The 19,392-nt window shown below is 48.1% G+C and overlaps 1 protein-coding gene and 1 long non-coding RNA gene across 7 annotated transcripts in view; one reads left to right on the top strand and one right to left on the bottom strand.

Moving 5' to 3' along the window:
- RIMBP2 (RIMS binding protein 2) overlaps positions 1-19,392 on the bottom strand; it is a 494,858-nt gene that overhangs the window by 415,230 nt on the left and 60,236 nt on the right. For all 6 annotated transcript variants that reach the window (XM_089775164.1, XM_089775165.1, XM_089775167.1 and 3 more), the window contains exon 3: positions 4,379-4,588. In XM_089775164.1, coding sequence (XP_089631290.1) covers positions 4,379-4,588 — 210 coding nt within the window. The remainder of the gene's footprint in view (positions 1-4,378; positions 4,589-19,392) is intronic.
- Positions 3,588-19,392, top strand: part of LOC142825909 (uncharacterized) — a 98,293-nt gene continuing 82,488 nt past the window's right edge. The window contains exon 1 of the long non-coding RNA XR_012900234.2: positions 3,588-3,665. This is a non-coding gene — a long non-coding RNA (uncharacterized LOC142825909). The remainder of the gene's footprint in view (positions 3,666-19,392) is intronic.

Here is a 19,392-nt window from a genome sequence, read left to right as displayed (position 1 = left end):
CTCCCAGGAGCCTGCCCGGGGCCGCAAGAGGTGGGCGCCTGCCTGGTCTAGTGCGGAAATCGTTGACCTCATCCAGGTTTGGGGGGAGGCCTCCAACGTCCACGACCTCCGCACTAGGCATAGGAAAGTGGCTGTCTAGGGCAGGATAGCTGCCAGCCTGGCCACCAAAGGCCACATGCAAACCCAGGAGCAGGCTTGCATGGAAATCAAGGTGGTCCAGTGAGACCCCGACCCTGAGCCCTGAGCTTAGAATGGCCATACTGGGTCAGACCAAAGGTCCATCTAGCCCAGTAGCCTGTCTGCTGACAGCGGCCAACACTAGGTACCCTGGAGGGGATGGACCGAAGACAATGACCAAGCCATTTGTCTCGTGCCATCCTTCTCCAGCCTTCCACAAACAGAGGCCAGGGACACCATTTCTACCCCCTGGCTAATACCACTCCATGGACCCAACCTCCATGACTTTATCTAACTTCTCTTTAAACTCTGTTCTAGTTCTAGCCTTCACAGCCTCCTGTGGCAAGGAGTTCTACAGGTTGACTATTTGCTTTGTGAAGAACAACTTTCTGTTATTAATTTGAAGCCTGCTACCAATTAATTTCATTTGGTGTCCTCTAGTCATTCTATTATGGGAACTAATGAAGAACTTTTCTTTATACACCCTCTCCAAACCACTCATGATTTTATAGACCTCTATCATATCCCCCCTCAGTCTCCTCTTTTCTAAGCTGAAAAGTCCCAGTCTCTTTAGCCTCTCTTCATATGGGGCCTGTTCCAAACCCCTGATCATTTTAGTTGCCCTTTTCGGAACCCTTTCCAAGGCCAAAACATCTTTTCTGGGGTGAGGAGATCACATCTGTACACAGTACTGAAGATATGGCGTACCATAGTTTGATTCTTCCCTTCCTCCTTCTTCCCCTGGCTTCCCCCTTCCAGCTCCCTCCTCCCAGGTTTCCCCCTCCCCTCTCCCACCCTCTCTCTTCCCCACTCCCACCTCCTTTTCCCAGTCTCCCCAGAGGTTAATCCCCCCCCCTCCCAGTTTTGTTAAATAAAGATAGTTTCTATTTTTGAACACACGTGTCCTTTATTTTTTACATCAGGAAGAGGTGCTAGGGAGGGGTAAATGGAAGGAGGTGAGGGAGGAATGGGGTACGAACCCCTGATGGGGAGGACTGGGGTGGCTCTGCGGGCTCCTCGGGTTGGAAGCTCTCCTGCAGGGCCTGGGGCAGAGAAGCTCTCCTGCAGGGCCTGAGGCAGAGGAGCGGCACTACTGGAGCAACCCAGCAGCACCCAAGCTGCTCTGCCCCAGGCGTCCCCAAGTCAGCTGCTGCTGAAACTGACCAGCGCTGACTACAGGAAGCCTGAGGCAGAGTTGCTCTGCCCCGGGCTTCCTGGAATCAGCCGCTGATCAGTTTCAGCTGCAGATGACTTGGGGACGCCTGGGGTTCTTAAGTTGAATCTGTATGTAAGAACTGGCGTCCAGATTCAGCCTGTTGAGGCCAGTTCTGACTTACATACAGATTCAACTTAAGAACAAACCTACAGTCCCTATCTTGTACGTAACCTGGGGACTGCCTGTACTTTGCATTTGTCCTTATTAAACTTCATCCTGTTTACCTCAGACCATTTCTCCAGTTTGCCCAGATTATTTTGAATGTTGACCCTATCCTCAAAAGCACTTGCAACCCCTCCCAGCTTGGTATCATCTGCAAACTTAATAAGTGTACTCTCTATGCCATCCTCTAAATCATTGATGAAGATATTGAAGAGAAACAGTCCCAAAACAGACAATTGCAGAACCCCACTTGTTATGCCCTTCTAGCATGATTGTGAACCATTGATAACTACTCTGTGAGAATGGTTATCCAGCCAGTTATGCGCCTACCTTACACTAGCCCCATTCTGGTTGCATTTCCCTAGTTTATTGATAAGAATGTCATGCGAGACTGTGTCAAATGCCTTACTAAAATCTAGGTATACAACTCTCCACTACTTCTCCTTTATCCACAAGACTTGTTATTCTATCAAACAAAGCTATCAGATTAGTTTGATGTGATTTGTTTTTTACAAATCCATATTGGCTACTACCTATCACCTTATTATCTTCCAGATGTTTGCAAATGGATTTCTTAAATACTTCCTCCATTATCTTCGCTAGCATAGAAGTTAAACTGACTACTAGTCTGTAGTTTCCTGGGTTTCAGTAGATGTGATGTCTGTGACCAGCTCTGTCAGAGACCTGCTTTGAGGAGAAGTCACTTCACTTTTCTATGGCTTCATTTTTCCTCCTACTAATCTGCCTGTTTATTTATATTGTAAGCTCTTTGGGCAGAGACTGTCTCTTACTATGCATTTGAATAGCTGCTAGCACAATGAGGACCACACACACTACTGTGTTATAAAAAAAACTAGCAGAGATACCCAGTGTTGCTTATTCTTTTAGTGAAGTAATGTTTTTCTGGAGAAGGACGGCAGGAGACAAATCGCTTGATCATTTATTTTCGGTCCACCCTCTCTGGGGCACCTGGTGCTGGCCACTGTCGGCAGACAGGATACTGGGCTAGATGGACCTTTGGTCTGACCCAGTATGTCCATTCTTATGTTCTTATGTTTTTATGTGGAAATACAAAAGGAAAATGTACATGCTTTAGTTAAATTATTTTGTTTTTCAAAAATGAAGGAAAAAAGACATTTGTATTAATAGCTAGAGCTTGTTGCTAGACAATATTTGCAGTTTATCTGTCCTTTGCTAGAATAAAAAGGGGATGGGAGTTCAGGAGTGAGGGCAGGAAACTGGGAGGGTTGGGGGCTAATGGCTGGGGGTGGAGAGTCCCAGAGTGAGGGTAGAGGGTGAGGGCTCAGCGTAGGGGATGGGGTTGCCGAAGTCAGGACCGGGGCTGGAAGAGCTCAAAGAAAGCATGAACAGTGCTTGAGTGATGACGAGGTAGGAGCTGAGGGCACAGTGTTCAGTGTGGAGGGGGCTCAGAAAAGGAAGACAGAAGGTGAGGGGCTCATGGTAGGGGGTGGAGGTGCAAGAGTGAGATCAGGGATTGAAGGGTGCTGGAGTGAGGACAAGAAGCGGGAGGCTGAAGGCACTGGGTTCAGTGGGGGGTTCAGGGCAGGAGATGGGGGACTTAGGGAATGTGGCTGGGAGGCTGGTGAGAAAAGATTACCAAGGCTACATAGGTTGCAAGGATGGTGCTGCTTCAGTGGTGACTCCTCCCAGGGAGCCCAGGCTCATTCCCTTGAGGTGACTCCTCCCATGGTACTGGCGCTCTGGGAGCTGCTTGTGACCTGCAGCTGCCCTGCCACAGCCTACAGGCTGTCCAAGTGGGGACCAGACACAAGCAAAGAAGTAACTCCCTTCCTATGATTAGTAAAATGAGTACTGTGCACTCTCATATAACTTTGCATGTTTAAATATCAAAATAAAACAAAATATATTTCACTCTGTCATAACCATGAGGGCTGACCAGCAGTCTGGTGGCTAAGGGGTTAACCTAGCCAGATATTTGATCAGCCAATAACAATGCAGGTAGGGATTTCAAACTGGGACAAAGGAATTTTTATCTTTTCCCTCCTTTGTCTGAGTCAGAGCAGTTTCTTCCAAGTAACAGGGAGATGGGAAGGCCTGTCTTTCTCCAAGAAAAGTCTCCTCAAAATGTGTAAGTAGGGCAAAGTTAGATAATCCATCAGGCTTTACTGTTTTTCTGGTTTGGGAATGTGGAACTGATGTCTGAGTTGTTCACAGTATGTTTTTTTCTCTCTCTCTCTTTAAAACTGTTTTTCTTTTTATAACTAAGTCCTGAGCCCAGGGTATTCCCCCTGATTATTTAGATTAATTGATGCCTCTTTTTCATCTAGCCACTTTATTACGCTTGCAACTATGGTTTTGTTTTGGTAATAAACATTTGTTTTCATTTTTCTAATTAACCGGTATTGGTTCATTTTTGTGTCCTGGAAAATCTGTCTGTGGGTATCTGCCGGCCTCTGACTAGGGGACAGCTCCCACAGACTGCAGCTTGTATTTTTCTCTTTTCATTTCAAGCTCTTTGGGGAAAAGGGCTTGAGATACCCCTGAGGTTCTAGGGAGGAGGTTTCCCAAGTGATCTCTTTCCTGGTTTCTTTGGAATACTTGGGTGGTGGCAGCGGTTTTTATTCTCCAGAGTCCAGGTATTAGGATTTGGGGGGGAGGCTTTTTTGTACCAAAGCCTGTATAGATCAGGTTTTGGGGTGCTTTTCTGGAGCCCCACTTCTGCATTTATCGTGCCAGAATGGGGAACAGCCTTGACAAACTCAGAGCAAAAATTAACAGATTACATTCTTCACTGTGAACAAGACACTTTTCCATTCACAACAGACATGATTTTATATTTACCCTCAAGCATGCTAGTCGTTTTTTGAGCTCTTCACATTCCACCTGCAGCAGTCGAATCTCCAGATCTTTGATACCATGAAATTGCTGTTTAGTGTTTGGAGATTGCAGGGACTTCACATTTATTGAGCGTGTTTTGTGCTTTAATGGAAACTTTTTGGTAGAAGTTCTTGAGGTGGTGGAGGATGAAGAAGAAGCTGATGGACTTCTGTCCTGGTAAAAAGGAAGACACAATTTCATGTTATGATTTTGGCAGTTTTCACTCTTTTGCGGTAACTGTGCCTGGGAAAAGAATGTGGCTTGATTTCATTAACAATAGAAAAATCATACTTTATTCCTTTCCCATAATGGAAAAATGGGTCAGTCTTTCTTTAAAATGTTGAGCTATAGACAAGAACAAAGCATGGAAAATTTCAGCCTAGAAGATCAGTTCTGTAGAAATGTATAAGCATGTAACAATAGAGAAATTAAATAGAAACGATATTGCAATTTTAACTGCAGTAGGTGGATGGGTTCTGTTAATTTGATCTAAAGCTCAATGATGTCAAAAGGAGTCTTTCCATGAACTTCAGGGGCCCTTGAACCAATCAAAACCATATTCAAATCTCAGCAATAAACTAAACCATATAAAATTAGGACATACAATAATAAAAGTTAAAAAAGATTTTAAAAGTCAAGTGCCCTCAAAAATGGCCAGAAATAATGTTGCCTATGGAACCTTGAGTCAGCCTTCTTTGTGTTTGCATTATGATACAGACTTTTGCATGCAGAAGTGATTACAAGTGAAAAGTATAGTACACATTATTTGTTTAGCATTGCATAGGAATTTAGTAGCAGAGTGGCATTCAGCTCTCCTCAGACCATATTTCTCTTCCTACTATCACTCACACCTTCCAACTTCTCAGTAAATAAAACATGGGTCCTGCAGATAACAGACTCTTTTACTACACAACACTGATTAATCCCCATAGCAGATTTATCTCATGTATTGAATGAAGCAAGGATCTTGTGGGGAAAAAACAACAATAAATATTGGATCGTGTAATAACGGCTGTATCATAATGCATATAAACAAGTGATCCCACAGCCTTTTAACCCTTACCTTTGCATTTTCTAATTTTTCATGGTTTCATTTATTGATGAGAACAAGCTTAAGTAATCTTTAATGAAGTTTGTGAATTTCCTGAGTATTTTAATAGAAAGTAAACCTTTGATATAAGTGCTATTTAGATAATAAAGCATTTCCACATTTATTATCTTTATTATATATTTTATTGCCATTATCTTTGTAAAGTTTCTTATTCTGCTGCTAAGTGCCTTGTAAATACAGGCAGTCCCCGGGTTACATGGATCCGACTTACATTGGATCCCTACTTACAAACGGGGTGAGGCAACCCCGCACTAGCTGCTTCCCCCCGCAGACCAGGAAGATGCGAAGCTAGTGCCCCCCCCCAGCAGACCAGGGAGACGTGGAGCAGCTTTTCTCAGCAGACACCTCAGCTTGAGAATAAAGGACTGAGGGAAGTGAGGTACGGGAGAATAAAACTGAGCTCTGGAGAAATGTTTGGCTAGAGTTTTCCCTACAATATGTACCAGTTCCGACTTACATACAAATTCAACTTAAGAACAAACCTACAGTCCCTATCTTGTACGTAACCCAGGGACTTCCTGTATATATTGAAACAAATTAAACTGTATTCAATAAATGGATGTTTTAATGCATCAATTTTACTGCAAATAACATTTTTACTTTTAAATGATATTTTCTAAAAACTGCAATAGAAAACTGAGTAGGGATTCATATCTATAATGTCACTCCTCATTTCTGGTTCCTCTGCAACTGGCCCCCACCCACCAGTCTTCCCAGCTCTCCCAGGCAGCACAGATGGGCCATGCACCACATTTCCAGGCACCTGCTCCCCTCTCCCAGGCAGCCCAGCTGGGCTATATGCCAGGGTCTTGCCACCCTCTCCAGGCATCCCAGCTGCATTGCACTGGGCTCCCACCCTCCTCCCTCTGCAGCACACCGGGATGCCTGCCCCACACCTGCAGCACTCCGGGACTCTCTGAGCCTGGAACAACTGTGTTCCTGCTGCACCACAGGTGTTACCAGACCAGAGAGTCTTGGTATAGAGAGGTACAACCTGGATTACAGAAATATCAGAATATTCTATTTTGACAGTTTTGAAGCTTTTTCCTCCCAGAAATATTTCAAAATATTAAATTCATTGAAACCAATTCCTTCTTGCTAAAAACTTGTGGTTTTGACAAATTGGTATTCTCCAAAAAATGTTTCTCCTGCAACTTCCTTCCCCACATTGTTGTGTAGACAGCTCTTTGAAGTTATGGCTCTGGCTGAAACTCTTGCTTTGAATCCTAGCCCCCTCCCATTATGCAGTTGCTTGTACCATTGCTCAAGTTTTACTATTTGGACAGAAATTTTTATTATGAAGTTTTTGGCTCATGTGGAATTCTTCAAGAAAATGTTTGTCAGAATGGTTCAGCTGATTCTAAGACGGCAGCTAGTCAATATGTTGTTTTGTCCATGTTTTTTTTAAAAAACCTGATCTCTTTTCCTTACATGGCCCATTGCTTTGGAACAGGTACTCAAAATTTTGTAGTTAAGTGGGCATTGGGAGTTTGTGTCTTTTGCCATTCCTGGCCAAGTGATAGCTTTTGAAAAATCACAATTCAAATGTTCTCAGGACATGCTTGCTAGATGCTCCCGGCTAACCTCCCCTAAGATTCCATCTACCCACAGCATGTTCTAGAGCTGTAGCTGGACTTCCCTGAAGCTGCTGCAGGAGAGGCCCGAATCAAGGCCATAGAATCAGGGACATAGGAATATTTTGTATTGTGGGGGTGCTGAAAGAGTGACCTTTGTATTCAGTTTGTATTGCTATTTCAAGCCAGGAGGTGCAGCCACACCCCCAGTAACTCCAGTTCTTACACCCCCACTTGGAACTGAGAGCTTGTCTCTCCTGCACTCAGTGTTGCTTTGCTGGGCACATAGTATGAAGGAGGGAACTGCCTAAATTGAATGCAGAAAGGACAAGTGTCTGATCAGGGGGAATAGGCGGAAGATTAGGACAAGAAGCCTGTAGGTGGAGAAGACTGGGACTGGAGGCTGACAGGGAGATGGAAACTAGGCCTAAGAATTGGAAGAAGAGGTGGAACTATCAGGGGAGCTGGGACAGTTTTTATAGTGGGGAAGCTCAGAACCATTGAATCAAACTGTAACCCCTGCATATGATGGAAACCACTATTTTGAAAAAGTTCCCACTATTTCTGGAATATAGATGTTCCTTGTGTTTTACGCCCAACTAATTTCAACAGTTGCATTATTTGTTAGTATCTATAGTCTTTTTACAGGAATTTATTACTTTTAACCTTCCCTGTGAATAAACTCATTGTGTCTGGGTCTCCCTGACAGCAGGGTGGCCTAATGGTTAGGTCCTAGATTTAGCTGGCAGGAAAGGGGTGCAGGTCCCTGCCACTGGTGCCTCAGGCCTAGGAATTCTGGCCTACTATCTGAGTACAATCCTGAAGTTTGGGGAATGGTCCCAAGAGTCTAAATTTCCCTCTCCTTAGTGAGGGTTTTGAGTAGGCTCCCCCCTTTTGTCCCAGAGAGTGGGATTGCAGGTTTACTTCCTCCTGTGGCAGGCCAACTGGATGGGCTTTGGCTAAGGCCCTGAAGACTGTAGAACCCTGCTCCTATCTCCTTGCTGGTCAGGCCCTAACCGAGTCCTTTTATCCTCCCTCCAGGCCTAGCATTGGCTACAGGTAAAGCAGGATGGGGCTAGCTGAGCCAAAAGACTTTGTTTAATCTGTGCACTGCCAGGCCCTCCTCTCTTCATTCCCTCACACATCCCCCTCCTCATGACTCTTATTGGGATTGCCCACTCCCCTCCAGCTGTGCTCCACCCTCCCTAGAGAAAAACTCTTCATTTACATGGGCCCAGTATTGGATCCAGAAGGAGAAAGGCTGGAGGGAGAGATACCACCACGTGATTCTGGTGTTTGTGTCCTTCATTTCATGTAGCCTGTGAAGAGAGGCGTGGTCTGTGATGAGGGTAGTGTCTGCCCATTAGCTAATAGAGTGAGTCCATTGCCCATTTCACTGCTAGCACCTCCTTTTCAATTACAGAGTAGGCTTTCTCTCTCAGAAACAACTAATGTAGAGGATCAGGTGTTCGTCACTTCGCATGATGTGGGACAGCTCCTAGGCCCACGTCGGAGGCATCCGTTTGTAACAAGAACTCCTTTGAGAAGTCTGCCACTTCCCTGTGGACCCTGGGCCAAAAGAAGCAGGCCAAGATCCAGCCCAGTTTCTTTTCCATCCCCAGGTGTCCTACAGTGGGTATGGCATGGACAAGTCACATGATTTCCCTCTGGTAAGGCTGAGGAACCAAAAGCCATTGGTGTACCTCTTCTGTTTTTCAGGCAACAGGGCTGGCTCCTTCTCTGGCCAGCTGGGGCCCTGCTCCATCTGGGTGGTGCTGGGCATTGGGAAGTCCCCTCCCCCGGATCTGCAACTTCCCCCACACCTGCAAGAGGCGGGCACCCGCCTGGGCTAGTGCGGACATCGTGGACCTCGTCCACGATCTCCGCACTAGGCACAGGAAAGTGGCCGTCTAGGGCAGGAGAGCTGCCAGCCTGGCCACCCAGGAGCAGGTGTGCATGAAAATCAAGGTGGTCCACTGAGACCCCCGACCCTGAGCCCTGAGCTTACAATGGCCGTCCTGGGTCAGACCAAAGGTCCATCTAGCCCAGTAGCCTGTCTGCCGACAGCGGCCAACACTAGGGATCCTGGAGGGGATGGACCGAAGACAGTGACCAAGCCATTTGTCTCGTGCCATCCCTCTCCAGCCTTCCACAAACTTTGGGCAGGGACACCACTCCTACCCTCTGGCTAATACCACTCCATGGACCCAACCTCCATCACTTTATCTCACTTCTCTTTAAACGCCGTTCTAGTTGTAGCCTTCACAGCCTCCTGCAGCAAGGAGTTCCACAGGTTGACTCTTTGCTTTGTGAAGAACAACTTTCTGTTACTAGTTTGAAGCCTGCTACCCATTCCTTTCCTTTGGTGTCCTCTAGTCCTTCTATTATGGGAACTAATGAAGAGCTTTTCTTTATGCACCCTCTCCACCCGACTCATGCTTTTATAGACCTCTATCCTATCCCCCCTCAGTCTCCTCTTTTCTAAACTGAAAAGTCCCAGTCTCTTTAGCCTCTCTTCATATGGGACCTGTTCCCAACCCCTGATCATTTTAGTTGCCCTGCCCTCTCCCACCCTCTCTCTTCCCCTCTCCCACCTCCTTTTCCCAGTCTCCCCCAGTTTTGTTCAATAAAGAGAGATTCTATTTTTGAACACAATTGTCCTTTGTTTAGTACATCAGGAAGGGGGGCTAAGGAAGGGTAAGTGGAAGGTGGTGAGGGAGGAATGGGGTACGAGCCCCCAATGGGGAGGACTGGGATGGCTCTGCGGGCTTCTGGGGGTGGAAGCTCTCCTGCAGCCCCCCAATTGCCCCCTCTCCCCAGATGGCAGCCTGCGGCAAGTGCAGCCGGTCTGATGGCCGAGTGCTGTGATGTGCCCAGTGTGGGTACTCCGGGCAATCCAAGCCAGGACTGCTTTGCAAGCGAGGCACCCCTGAGAACTGTCTGTCTGGGGTGGGGGTCGGGACCCTTTTAGCACAGCCCTCGGCTAGCCTGAGGCAGCAGCTCCACGCTCTAAGTCCTCATCTGATGCCCTGCCGGCACTGCTTCCGGCCATCCTTAACCCCGGTTCAGGGTCCACGTAATGTGGACATTCTAGTTCGTATTATCAAAATGCTAATTCGAACTGTTTTTTAGTCTGGATCTGTTAGTTCGAATTAGCTTAGTTCGAATTAACTAATTCGAACTAAGTTAGTTTGAATTAACTAATTTGAACTAAGTTAGTTTGAATTAGCGCTGTAGTGTAGACATACCCTGAGATTTCTAGGGAACCAAGGATCACTGCTTGGACCTGGCATTGAACTGAGCTGCAACGGGGGTTAGTGCGTGGTATGCAGTTTGTGCTACTCCAGTCAGATATGGGGCCAGCACGGCCACCAGCTGGCCTCGGGCCCACCAGGCTACCACAAGCCACCTACTCAAATGTTTTCAGAAACGTCTCTGAATCATCCTCCAGCCCCATCTTGGCAAGTATGACAGATGCCAGTGCCAGTGCAGGCAGGTTGGATGGGGTCATGGGTGGCAGAAGGGAAGTTACCTGTTGCATTAGCTGCTGTTGTTGGGCTGCTAATTCCCTAGTTAGCTGTTACTGCTGCTGGGTCATCTGTTATAAGAGCTGCTGTTGCTGCTGGTTGGAGTTTTGCTATGCCATCCACTCTATCTCTGTTTAAGAGCTGGGCTTACATTCACTCACTTGTCTCTTTCACAAGGTCCTTCAACGGGGCTTGGGTATGCTCACTGTCTTCACCACTTGTGGCTGGGTCGTCCTGGCAACGGGATGGTCTAGTGGTTAGGTCATGGATTTAGTGGGTGGAAAAGGCATGCAGGCCCCTGCTGCTGGTGCCCCACACCTAGGAATTCTGGCCTACTTCTGAGTAGAGTCCTTAAGTTTGGGGCATGGCCCCAAGCAGGGCCGGCCTTAAGCCGATTCAGCCGAATTGGGTCCCGCGTGTAAGGGGGCCCTGCGCCCCTGCACCCGGAAGTTGGCTCCCTCGGCTTGGCTCCCCCCCGCCTTTACCTGTGCACGCTGCCGGCTGCTCCTGCCGTGCATGCCATTCGCAGGTGGGCGGGGAGACGCCTAGGTCTGACATGACATCACGCCCGGGATTTTAAAACTGAAAAGTGCCATGCCACCGCCACCGCCACCGCCACTGCCGTGTACGCGGTTTGCAGACTGGCCCCACAGAAGGCAGGGGAGCGGTGGCAGGGGCAGAGGCAGGGACAGGGGCTTGGATGGGATGGGAGAGGAAGAGGCTTGTGCGGAGAGGGAGGGAGAAGAAAGGGGAAGGTACCAAGAGGCAGAGTGGAGGTGAGACACATGCCAGGGGGCCAAGTACAGACAATGAGGAAAAGGACAGGAGGGGAGCTGTCAGTGGGAGGGGGACAGGGTGATGTGGGGAGAGGAGAGAGGAAGGGCATTGGGGCTAGAGGGGGAGGTGCTGGGAGAAGGCTTGAAAGAAGGGGTGGGCATGAGAAAGGTGGGGATGGAGCAAGATGGAGGACAGAGAGGGTCATGAGGGGAATGGGGGCAGAGGGTTGCGAGGGGGTGGGCATCAGGGAAAAAGAGGGCAAAGGGGGCAGAGGCTGTGAGGGAAGGCGGAGAACCAGGAGGGTGCAGGGCTAAGGGAAGGTGCAGGTGCCAGGGGATTCTGGGTATGAAACAGAAGGGCAGACACCTGCAGGGGAGAGACCAGCACCAGAGGAGAGAGGCAGGGCAGGTGTGTAGAGGGTGATGTTAGAAGAGGGGATGAGGAGGGGTAACTCACCTGATCAGAGCGGGGCTACTGGAGGAGTGGGGAGAGAAGGGCTGGTGGAGGACGGCAGGTTGCTGGAGGGCTGAGAGCAGTTAGAAGGGCAGGAGTCAAGACAGCAGAGGAGGGTGAGGCGTTGGGGGGCAGCAGGCACCAGAGGAGACGATGAAGCAAGAAGAGGAGACATGGCAGCAGAGAGAAAAGGTAAAGGTTTATAAAATATTTATTAATAATATGGTATGCTGCCACGGCCAGTTTGTTTGCTCCCCACGTTGCAGTTTGGGTTTATGTGGGGATCAACACCTGGGTGGGGCTGATTAATCACCTGTGAAGCTGTGCTGCTGTGCAGCTTAGAGGGAACACTGGTGCAGGAGTGGGGTGAGGGTAAGGGATCTGGGTTGGAGGTTGGGCTCAGGAGTGGGATGGGATTGGGGGGAGTCTGAGTGAAAGAGACGGTGAAGGAATGGGCTGAGGGTGGAAGGTATGGAAGGGAGGAAAGGTACGGATGCAAGCTGGGGTCTTGGTGGGAAGGTATGGGGGGGGCACATACCTGGCTCTGTTTCTCCCACACTCCCATCTCCCACTGCTCCCCTTGGCTATGATTCTGGCCAATGGGAGCTGAGGGGAAAGCCTCCAGGCAAGCAGCTTCCAGCTGGAGTTGGGATCGGGGGGAAGGAGAAGCAGCATGTTAAGCCACTTCCTTCCCCTGCAAACCGGATCTGCCCCACAAGGATCCCGCACCTTTCCCCTTCTCCCTCCCCTCCCCGCTGAATTGTGAAGCTAACACTGGTGTTCCAACCTTACCGAGGGCAGGGGGAGACTGCAGAGGGTTAGCCTGAAGCCCACAGCCCATCTGCAAGACAGTTATGAACCATTAGTGGTCTCAGACCACACTCTGAGAACCACTGCACTAATGAATTATCACTGTGTAACTCTTCTGCCAGTAGCAGTCCGTAGCCAGAAGGGCCGGATTCAGTATCTAGGGAGGTTCTCTCAACAACGTAATCAAACTGGCTTGAGCCCCCACTCAATAAACTGGGAAACTTCCAGTCTACCCACTGGGTACCTTTAGAGCAGGGTTTCCCAACCTATGGGTCGGGACCCAAATCTAGCTCCATTACATTTCAAAAGGGTCGCCTAGTGTCTCCCCAGGTGGTTTTGCCCCTTCTCCTCCCCTTATTTTTCAATTGCCTTAGGTCACCAAGTCTTCCTGAATTGTCAAAATGGGTTCCCATCTGGAAAAGGTTGGGAACCACTGCTTTAGAGGCAATTCTTCCCCTCTTGCAAGCACTGAGTTGGAGATAGAAACAGTATATTTAACTGCAATCAAGTACCGACCTATTGAAACACACATAAACAAAGAAAACCCATAACATAAACAAATACCCATAAGCAAGGTACCATCCCTGGAATCTGCAAGGCAGAGTCTTCTGCTTAAAGATCTTTAGTCCAACCCCCTACACATATAGTGTGGTTTCCACCATACTTCAAACACTCCACTCATAGCTCTGTCCAGACAGTGCAGACCCAGAGTTCATAGGTACATCATCATGACATCTCCCCTTGTTGAGCATGTGGCAATGACATCTATGGGCTACTCCTCCCGGCCCCCACTGGCCACACCTGCCAGCCACCTGCTGGCCACTTGCTGCTGATCCTACCGGCTGCCTCACTGGACGCTGCTGATGGGCTTGTGGTGTATTTGACTCTGGGCCAAACCTACTGATTTCTGCTCTTGGCCCACAGTTCAGCCAAAAGATTACAGCATTCAGTGGAATAAAATTTTAAAATAATAAAAAGACTCTATGGGCTCTGTTTAGTTCTATTATTAGAACGGGCTGTGTTGGGGGAAGAGAGGGAAGAAAACAAGTTGAATCAGCTGAAGCCTGGAGTACATGCAACCTGCTGGTTCAGAGCTCTGCCCTTCCACACAGTTGACTTCACAGAGTCTGGCAAAGGAAGCCTTGTCCATCCAAGATTCTTTACATTGGCAGATTCTCTCCTTTGAACTGAGTTAAACACAGTGTGACTTTTCTGCATTCCTAATAACTGCAAGCATTGCATTAACATCTTACAATTCCTGCATTTAGAGTTAATCCAATTTGTGGCCCCAATAGGTAAAACACCATTCTAACAATTGAATATCTAGCAGGCCTGAGCAACCTGCATGAAGGGTATTTACATAACCACACCAAGGATTTATTTACCATTTCTGCATGACCTGTATTAACATAATAACTGTTGAATACCTAGCAGGTCTAAACAAACTGCGTGAACATAACCGCACCCAGGATTCTTTTCTGATTACAGCTGGCTGCAATGGAAGCACTGATTCAGATCCTGTTTACATCTGGATAAATGATTAAAAGAGCAATAAGCTAAGCTTCCTCCATTTTGTCTTACAAGCAGTGTTCCCTATAACTTGTGCACTTGCCACTCAGGAGGAATTCAAATACTGTCCAGCTGATTAGCAGAGCACCCACAGCTAGGTTTTGTGTTTCCATTGGTGGTGCACATTCATGCATGCATTGGTGCACCAGAGGATTGTTTCTAGGCATGGTCCTTTCTGAAAACCACTGTCCTGGAAACCTGTGGAGAAACCCTTTGATATACCAAGTGAAGGATTGGTTTGATACTAATGATAAGGAGATCCAGGATCTAATTGATGTTAAACACAGAGCATTCCACGCCAGGAATAGCAACTCCTCATCTTAACAGAAGAAACCTGATTATATGCTTGCCAAGGCCGAAGTCCTACTGTAGTGGAGCGGAGTAGCTGCCGATTGACCTGGAGGTGGAGGAACCCCTCTGGGAGCCATTTTGGGCTGAGCCTGACTCTGCCCAGCCACCTGACAGGAAACCAGGAGGCAGGGCCAGAGATATTAAAGCCCAGCCTAAGGATTCAGTCTGGGCCCAGCCTCTGGAGGGACCAGGGGTCTGTTCAACACTCCCTGCCTGGGAGGCCGAGGACTGGCCTGAGCCACTGGGCAGGCTTGACCTGGAAGGTGGACCTGAACCCTGGTGCTTCCCGGTGCTTAAGGACGGGCTGACACCTCCAGCCGTACCTGACCCAGATGATACGCCTGTACCCCTGCACCAGACCAGAGCCTGGCTGGAACCACCAGACCTGCAAGGGCCAAAGGACTGGCCTGAAACCTCCACTGTGCCTGACCCCAAGGACTGGTTGAATGCCTGAACCGGCTGGTAGCAAAGGACCAGCTAGGGCCGCTGGACCTGCAAGCAGCCGAGGACTGGCCTGGACCACCCAGACCGCAGCTGGATGTTAGCCACCCTCACTTCCCAAGTGACCAGTTGGAAGCCCAGGTATATGCAGAGGAAGTGGCCCAGGGAACAGTACTGACAGTTAAATGCCCGGGTCAGTGTGTTTCAGGCTGGAGCCCCCGCTGACCCAGCAGCAGGCTGCACTGCTGCTTCTAGAGCCCTGGGCTGGGATGCAGTGGAGTGGGTGGGCCTGCATCCCCCCGTCACCCACCTACTGGGTGACAGTCTTCCCCTCTCCACCACAGAAGGTGAGCAACCTGGACCGCTCCTGAGTAAGGAGACAAACTATGGGCTACCCAAACTGTTTGTTTGCTGCTCTGCCTGAACCAAGGCCAGGGTCTCTAACTGCTAACTGTTTGTTTGTTGCCCCACCCTGAACCAGGGCCAGAGCACTGTGAGCTATTTAAAACTGTTGGAGCGTTGCCCTGCCCTGAACCAGAACCAGGACTTTCTAGCTGTTACGTTACTGACTGTGTTTGCTGTTGTATATTGGGTTGTAGATATAGATCTTGTTGTTATGGTAACTGAGTAGGTCACTGGGGTCAGCCCAGCTAGTCTGGGCTTGTTCTGGTGAGTTCTGTGCTATGCAATAAAATGGACACTTGCACCTACTCCAGCTCTCTGCCTTTCCACTGATTTCTTCCTATATTCTGAAACTCCCCACGACATAACAAGTGGCGACGAGGATGGGATACCTGTGCTGCCTCCAGCAACAAAAGAAGTAGAAGTCAATGTAAGAAAACAAACTCCTTCTGGCTGTTCTGGTAGGTGGGGATAAGAACTGACTGCTACCCTGTGCAAACTGAAACTAAGATCAAGGAGTCCAGAGACTGGAAAAGAAAAAAAAAGGGGGGGGGGAGTGCAGCAGGGCCACTGGGACCCTTTGAGGAGACTGTAGAGCAATGGCACGTATATACTGAGCGTTTTGAACTTTTTGTTATTGCAAATGACATTAAAGAAGAGAAGAAGGTGCCAATATTTTTAAGTGTTGTAGGGGCTAAGACCTATTCTCTGCTACGCAGTTTGCTGCTCCCTGTTAAGCCAGAGACCAAATCTTACAATGACATTGTGGAAATCCTGGGGTCACATTATGCTCCAAAACCACTGGTAATTGCAGAAAGGTACAGGTTCCATAGCAGAGACCAAAAAGAAAGTGAAACCATTGTACAATTTGTAGCCAATTTGAAAAAGCTTGCTGAACACTGTGAATTTAAGGAGATGTTAAATGATGCCATACCTGACAGGTTAGTGTGTGGCCTGCACAGTGAAGCTATACGGAGGCGTCTGTTAACAGAAGCTCAGCTCACCTTACAGAAGGCCATTGATATTGTGGTCTCCCTGGAACTGGCCACACAGGAGGCACAATACCTTAGTGCACCCCCTGGGTGCATAAAATGTCCCAAGAACTTACTCACAAAACAGTGGGGAGCCACGAATGTTACCGCTGTGGTAAGACAGGTCACCATGCCGCAGAATGCTGGTGTAAGAACCTAGGCTACGTCTACACTGGCCCCTTTTCCGGAAGGGGCATGTAAATTTCACGAGTCGTCGTAGGGAAATCCGCGGGGGATTTAAATATCCCCCGCGGCATTTAAATAAAAATGTCCGCCGCTTTTTTCCGGCTTTTAAAAAAGCCGGAAAAGAGCGTCTAGACTGGCCCCGATCCTCCGGAAAAAGCGCCCTTTTCCGGAGGCTCTTATTCCTACTTTGAAGTAGGAATAAGAGCCTCCGGAAAAGGGCGCTTTTTCCGGAGGATCGGGGCCAGTCTAGACGCTCTTTTCCGGCTTTTTTAAAAGCCGGAAAAAAGCGGCGGACATTTTTATTTAAATGCCGCGGGGGATATTTAAATCCCCCGCGGATTTCCCTACGACGACTCGTGAAATTTACATGCCCCTTCCGGAAAAGGGGCCAGTGTAGACGTAGCCCTAGTGTGTCGACAGTGTGGAAAAAAAGGACACATTGAGCGTGCCTGTAAACAAAAGAAAAAGAGGCCTGTGGCCTGGCGGAACAAAAAGGAAAATCTGCATACCATCGAGCAGATGCCTGATGATCAAAGCGACACCTTGTCTGAAGAAGAAGCACCATGCTGTGTTTTGTCTTTGAAAGGGGGCTCCCATGAATACTGGGTAACCCCACTGTTGGATGGCAAACCGGTACACATGGAAGTGGACACTGGTGCAGCAATTTCATTGGTCTCAGACTCGGTGTATAAGGAAAAGTTGAAGCATCTTCCACTTAAGGCAACAAAGATCATTCTGAAGACATATACAGGAGAAGCAGTACCCCTATTGGGCACTACTGATGTTAAGGTGGAACTAAATGGACGGACTGCAGAATTACCACTGTTTGTGGTGAAAGGCCATTACCCAGCCTTAATGGAGAGATCATGGCTTAGGAAGATCCCACTGGACTGGGCAGAAGTGCACCGGATGACTAAAGAAGAAACAGGTCTGACTGATATATTAAGGAGACATGCTGCTGTTTTTGGAGAGGATCTGGGAAGTATGAGGGGAATCACCATGAAACTGAACATTAAACCTGGTAGCCAACCAAAATATCTGAAGGCCAGAACTGTGCCATATGCTATCAGACCAAAAGTTGAAGCAGACCTGGAGCGCCTAGTCAAAAATGGAGTCCTAATACCAGTTACCCATAGTCCATGGGCAACTCCAATAGTTCCAATATTGAAGAAAGATGGTTCTATTCGGATTTGTGGGGATTTTAAGGTCACTGTTAACCCTGTTTTATGTGCAGAGCAATCAATGACATCTTCCTCGCATCAATGACATCTTTGCGGGCCTGGCTGGGGGACAAAGGTTCAGCAAGATTGATCTGAGTCAAGCATATTTACAGATGCAAGTTGAGGAGGAATCCCAAGAGCTGTTGACTATTGTGACTCATAAAGGGCTTTATCGTTACTGTTGCTTACCCTTTGGAATAACTTCTGCTCCAGCCTTGTTCCAGAGAGCTATGGACCAGATCTTGTGTGGCTTGCCAGGAGTTCAGTGCTATCTTGACGACATCCTGGTCACGGGTGGGAATGAGGAGGATCACCTTAAGAACTTAGAGGCTACCCTACAAAGACTGGAAGAGTATGGCCTACGAGTCCGCAAAGATAAGTGTGCATTCTTTCAGCTCTCTGTTGAATATTTGGGACACATCATTGATGCTACTGGTCTTCATAAGTCCCCTTCAAAAGTTAAGGCTATTGTGGAAGCTCCACCCCCTCAAAATGTTAGTCAACTTCACTCATTTCTAGGACTATTGACCTATTATGGAAGGTTTATTTCATAGCTAGCCACACTATTAAAACCACTTCACGAGCTCCTTGGCCAGAACAAGGTCTGGAAGTGGACTGACGCCTGTGATGTTGCATTTAACAAGGCTAAACGTGCATTGCTAAATGCAGAGGTCCTGACGCATTTTGATCCATCCTTACCTTTACAGTTGGCTTGTGATGCCTCCCCATATGGAGTGGGCGCGGTCTTGTCACATATTATGCCCTCAGGAGAGGAGAAACCAATTGCTTTTGCTTCACGCACCTTAAGCACAGCTGAAACTAACTATGCACAAATTGAACGTGAAGCATTGGGAATCATTTTTGGAATTCAGAAATTTCACCAGTACCTGTTTGGACGGAAGTTTACACTTCTCACTGACCATCGACCTCTGATGGCAATTTTTGGTCCACACTCAGGTATTCCACCAATGGCTGCTAGTCGTATGCAACGATGGGCATTGTGGCTTTCAGGACACACATATGAGATCAGATATCGGAAAGCCACTCTACATGGCAATGCAGATGGTCTCTCTAGGCTGCCTTTGCCAGTCAAACATCAAGATAGTGGCCAGAAGGAAATCTTTTACTTTGAGCAGGTAGAGAACAGGCCCATCACTGCTGCACAAGTTAAGAGAGCAACTCGTGTTGACCCAGTACTCTCCCAAGTAATAGAACTAGTGATGCGTGGAACATCTCTACGGAACTCTCAGGTTTCATCTGACCTTGTCCCTTACATGTCCAGGAGAACGGAGTTATCAACCCATTCGGGGTGCTTGTTGTGGGGAATGCGTGTCATTATTCCAAAAATACTGAGACAACAGATGTTAGAGCAACTGCATTCAGGTCACTGTGGAATGGTGCGCATGAAAGAAATTGCACGAAGCTATTTTTGGTGGCCTGGTTTGGACAGTGACATTGAAAAGAAGGCAAGAGCTTGTATTTCTTGCCAGGGTGTGAGGAATGCACCTCAATTGGCACCTCTGCAC

The sequence above is a fragment of the Pelodiscus sinensis genome, chromosome Z (assembly GCF_052426305.1).
Source record: "Pelodiscus sinensis isolate ZL-2025 chromosome Z, ASM5242630v1, whole genome shotgun sequence".
Lineage (NCBI taxonomy): Eukaryota > Metazoa > Chordata > Testudines > Trionychidae > Pelodiscus > Pelodiscus sinensis.
The sequence above is the reverse complement of the archived record's forward strand: the minus strand, read 5'-3'. Positions and strand labels throughout refer to the sequence as shown.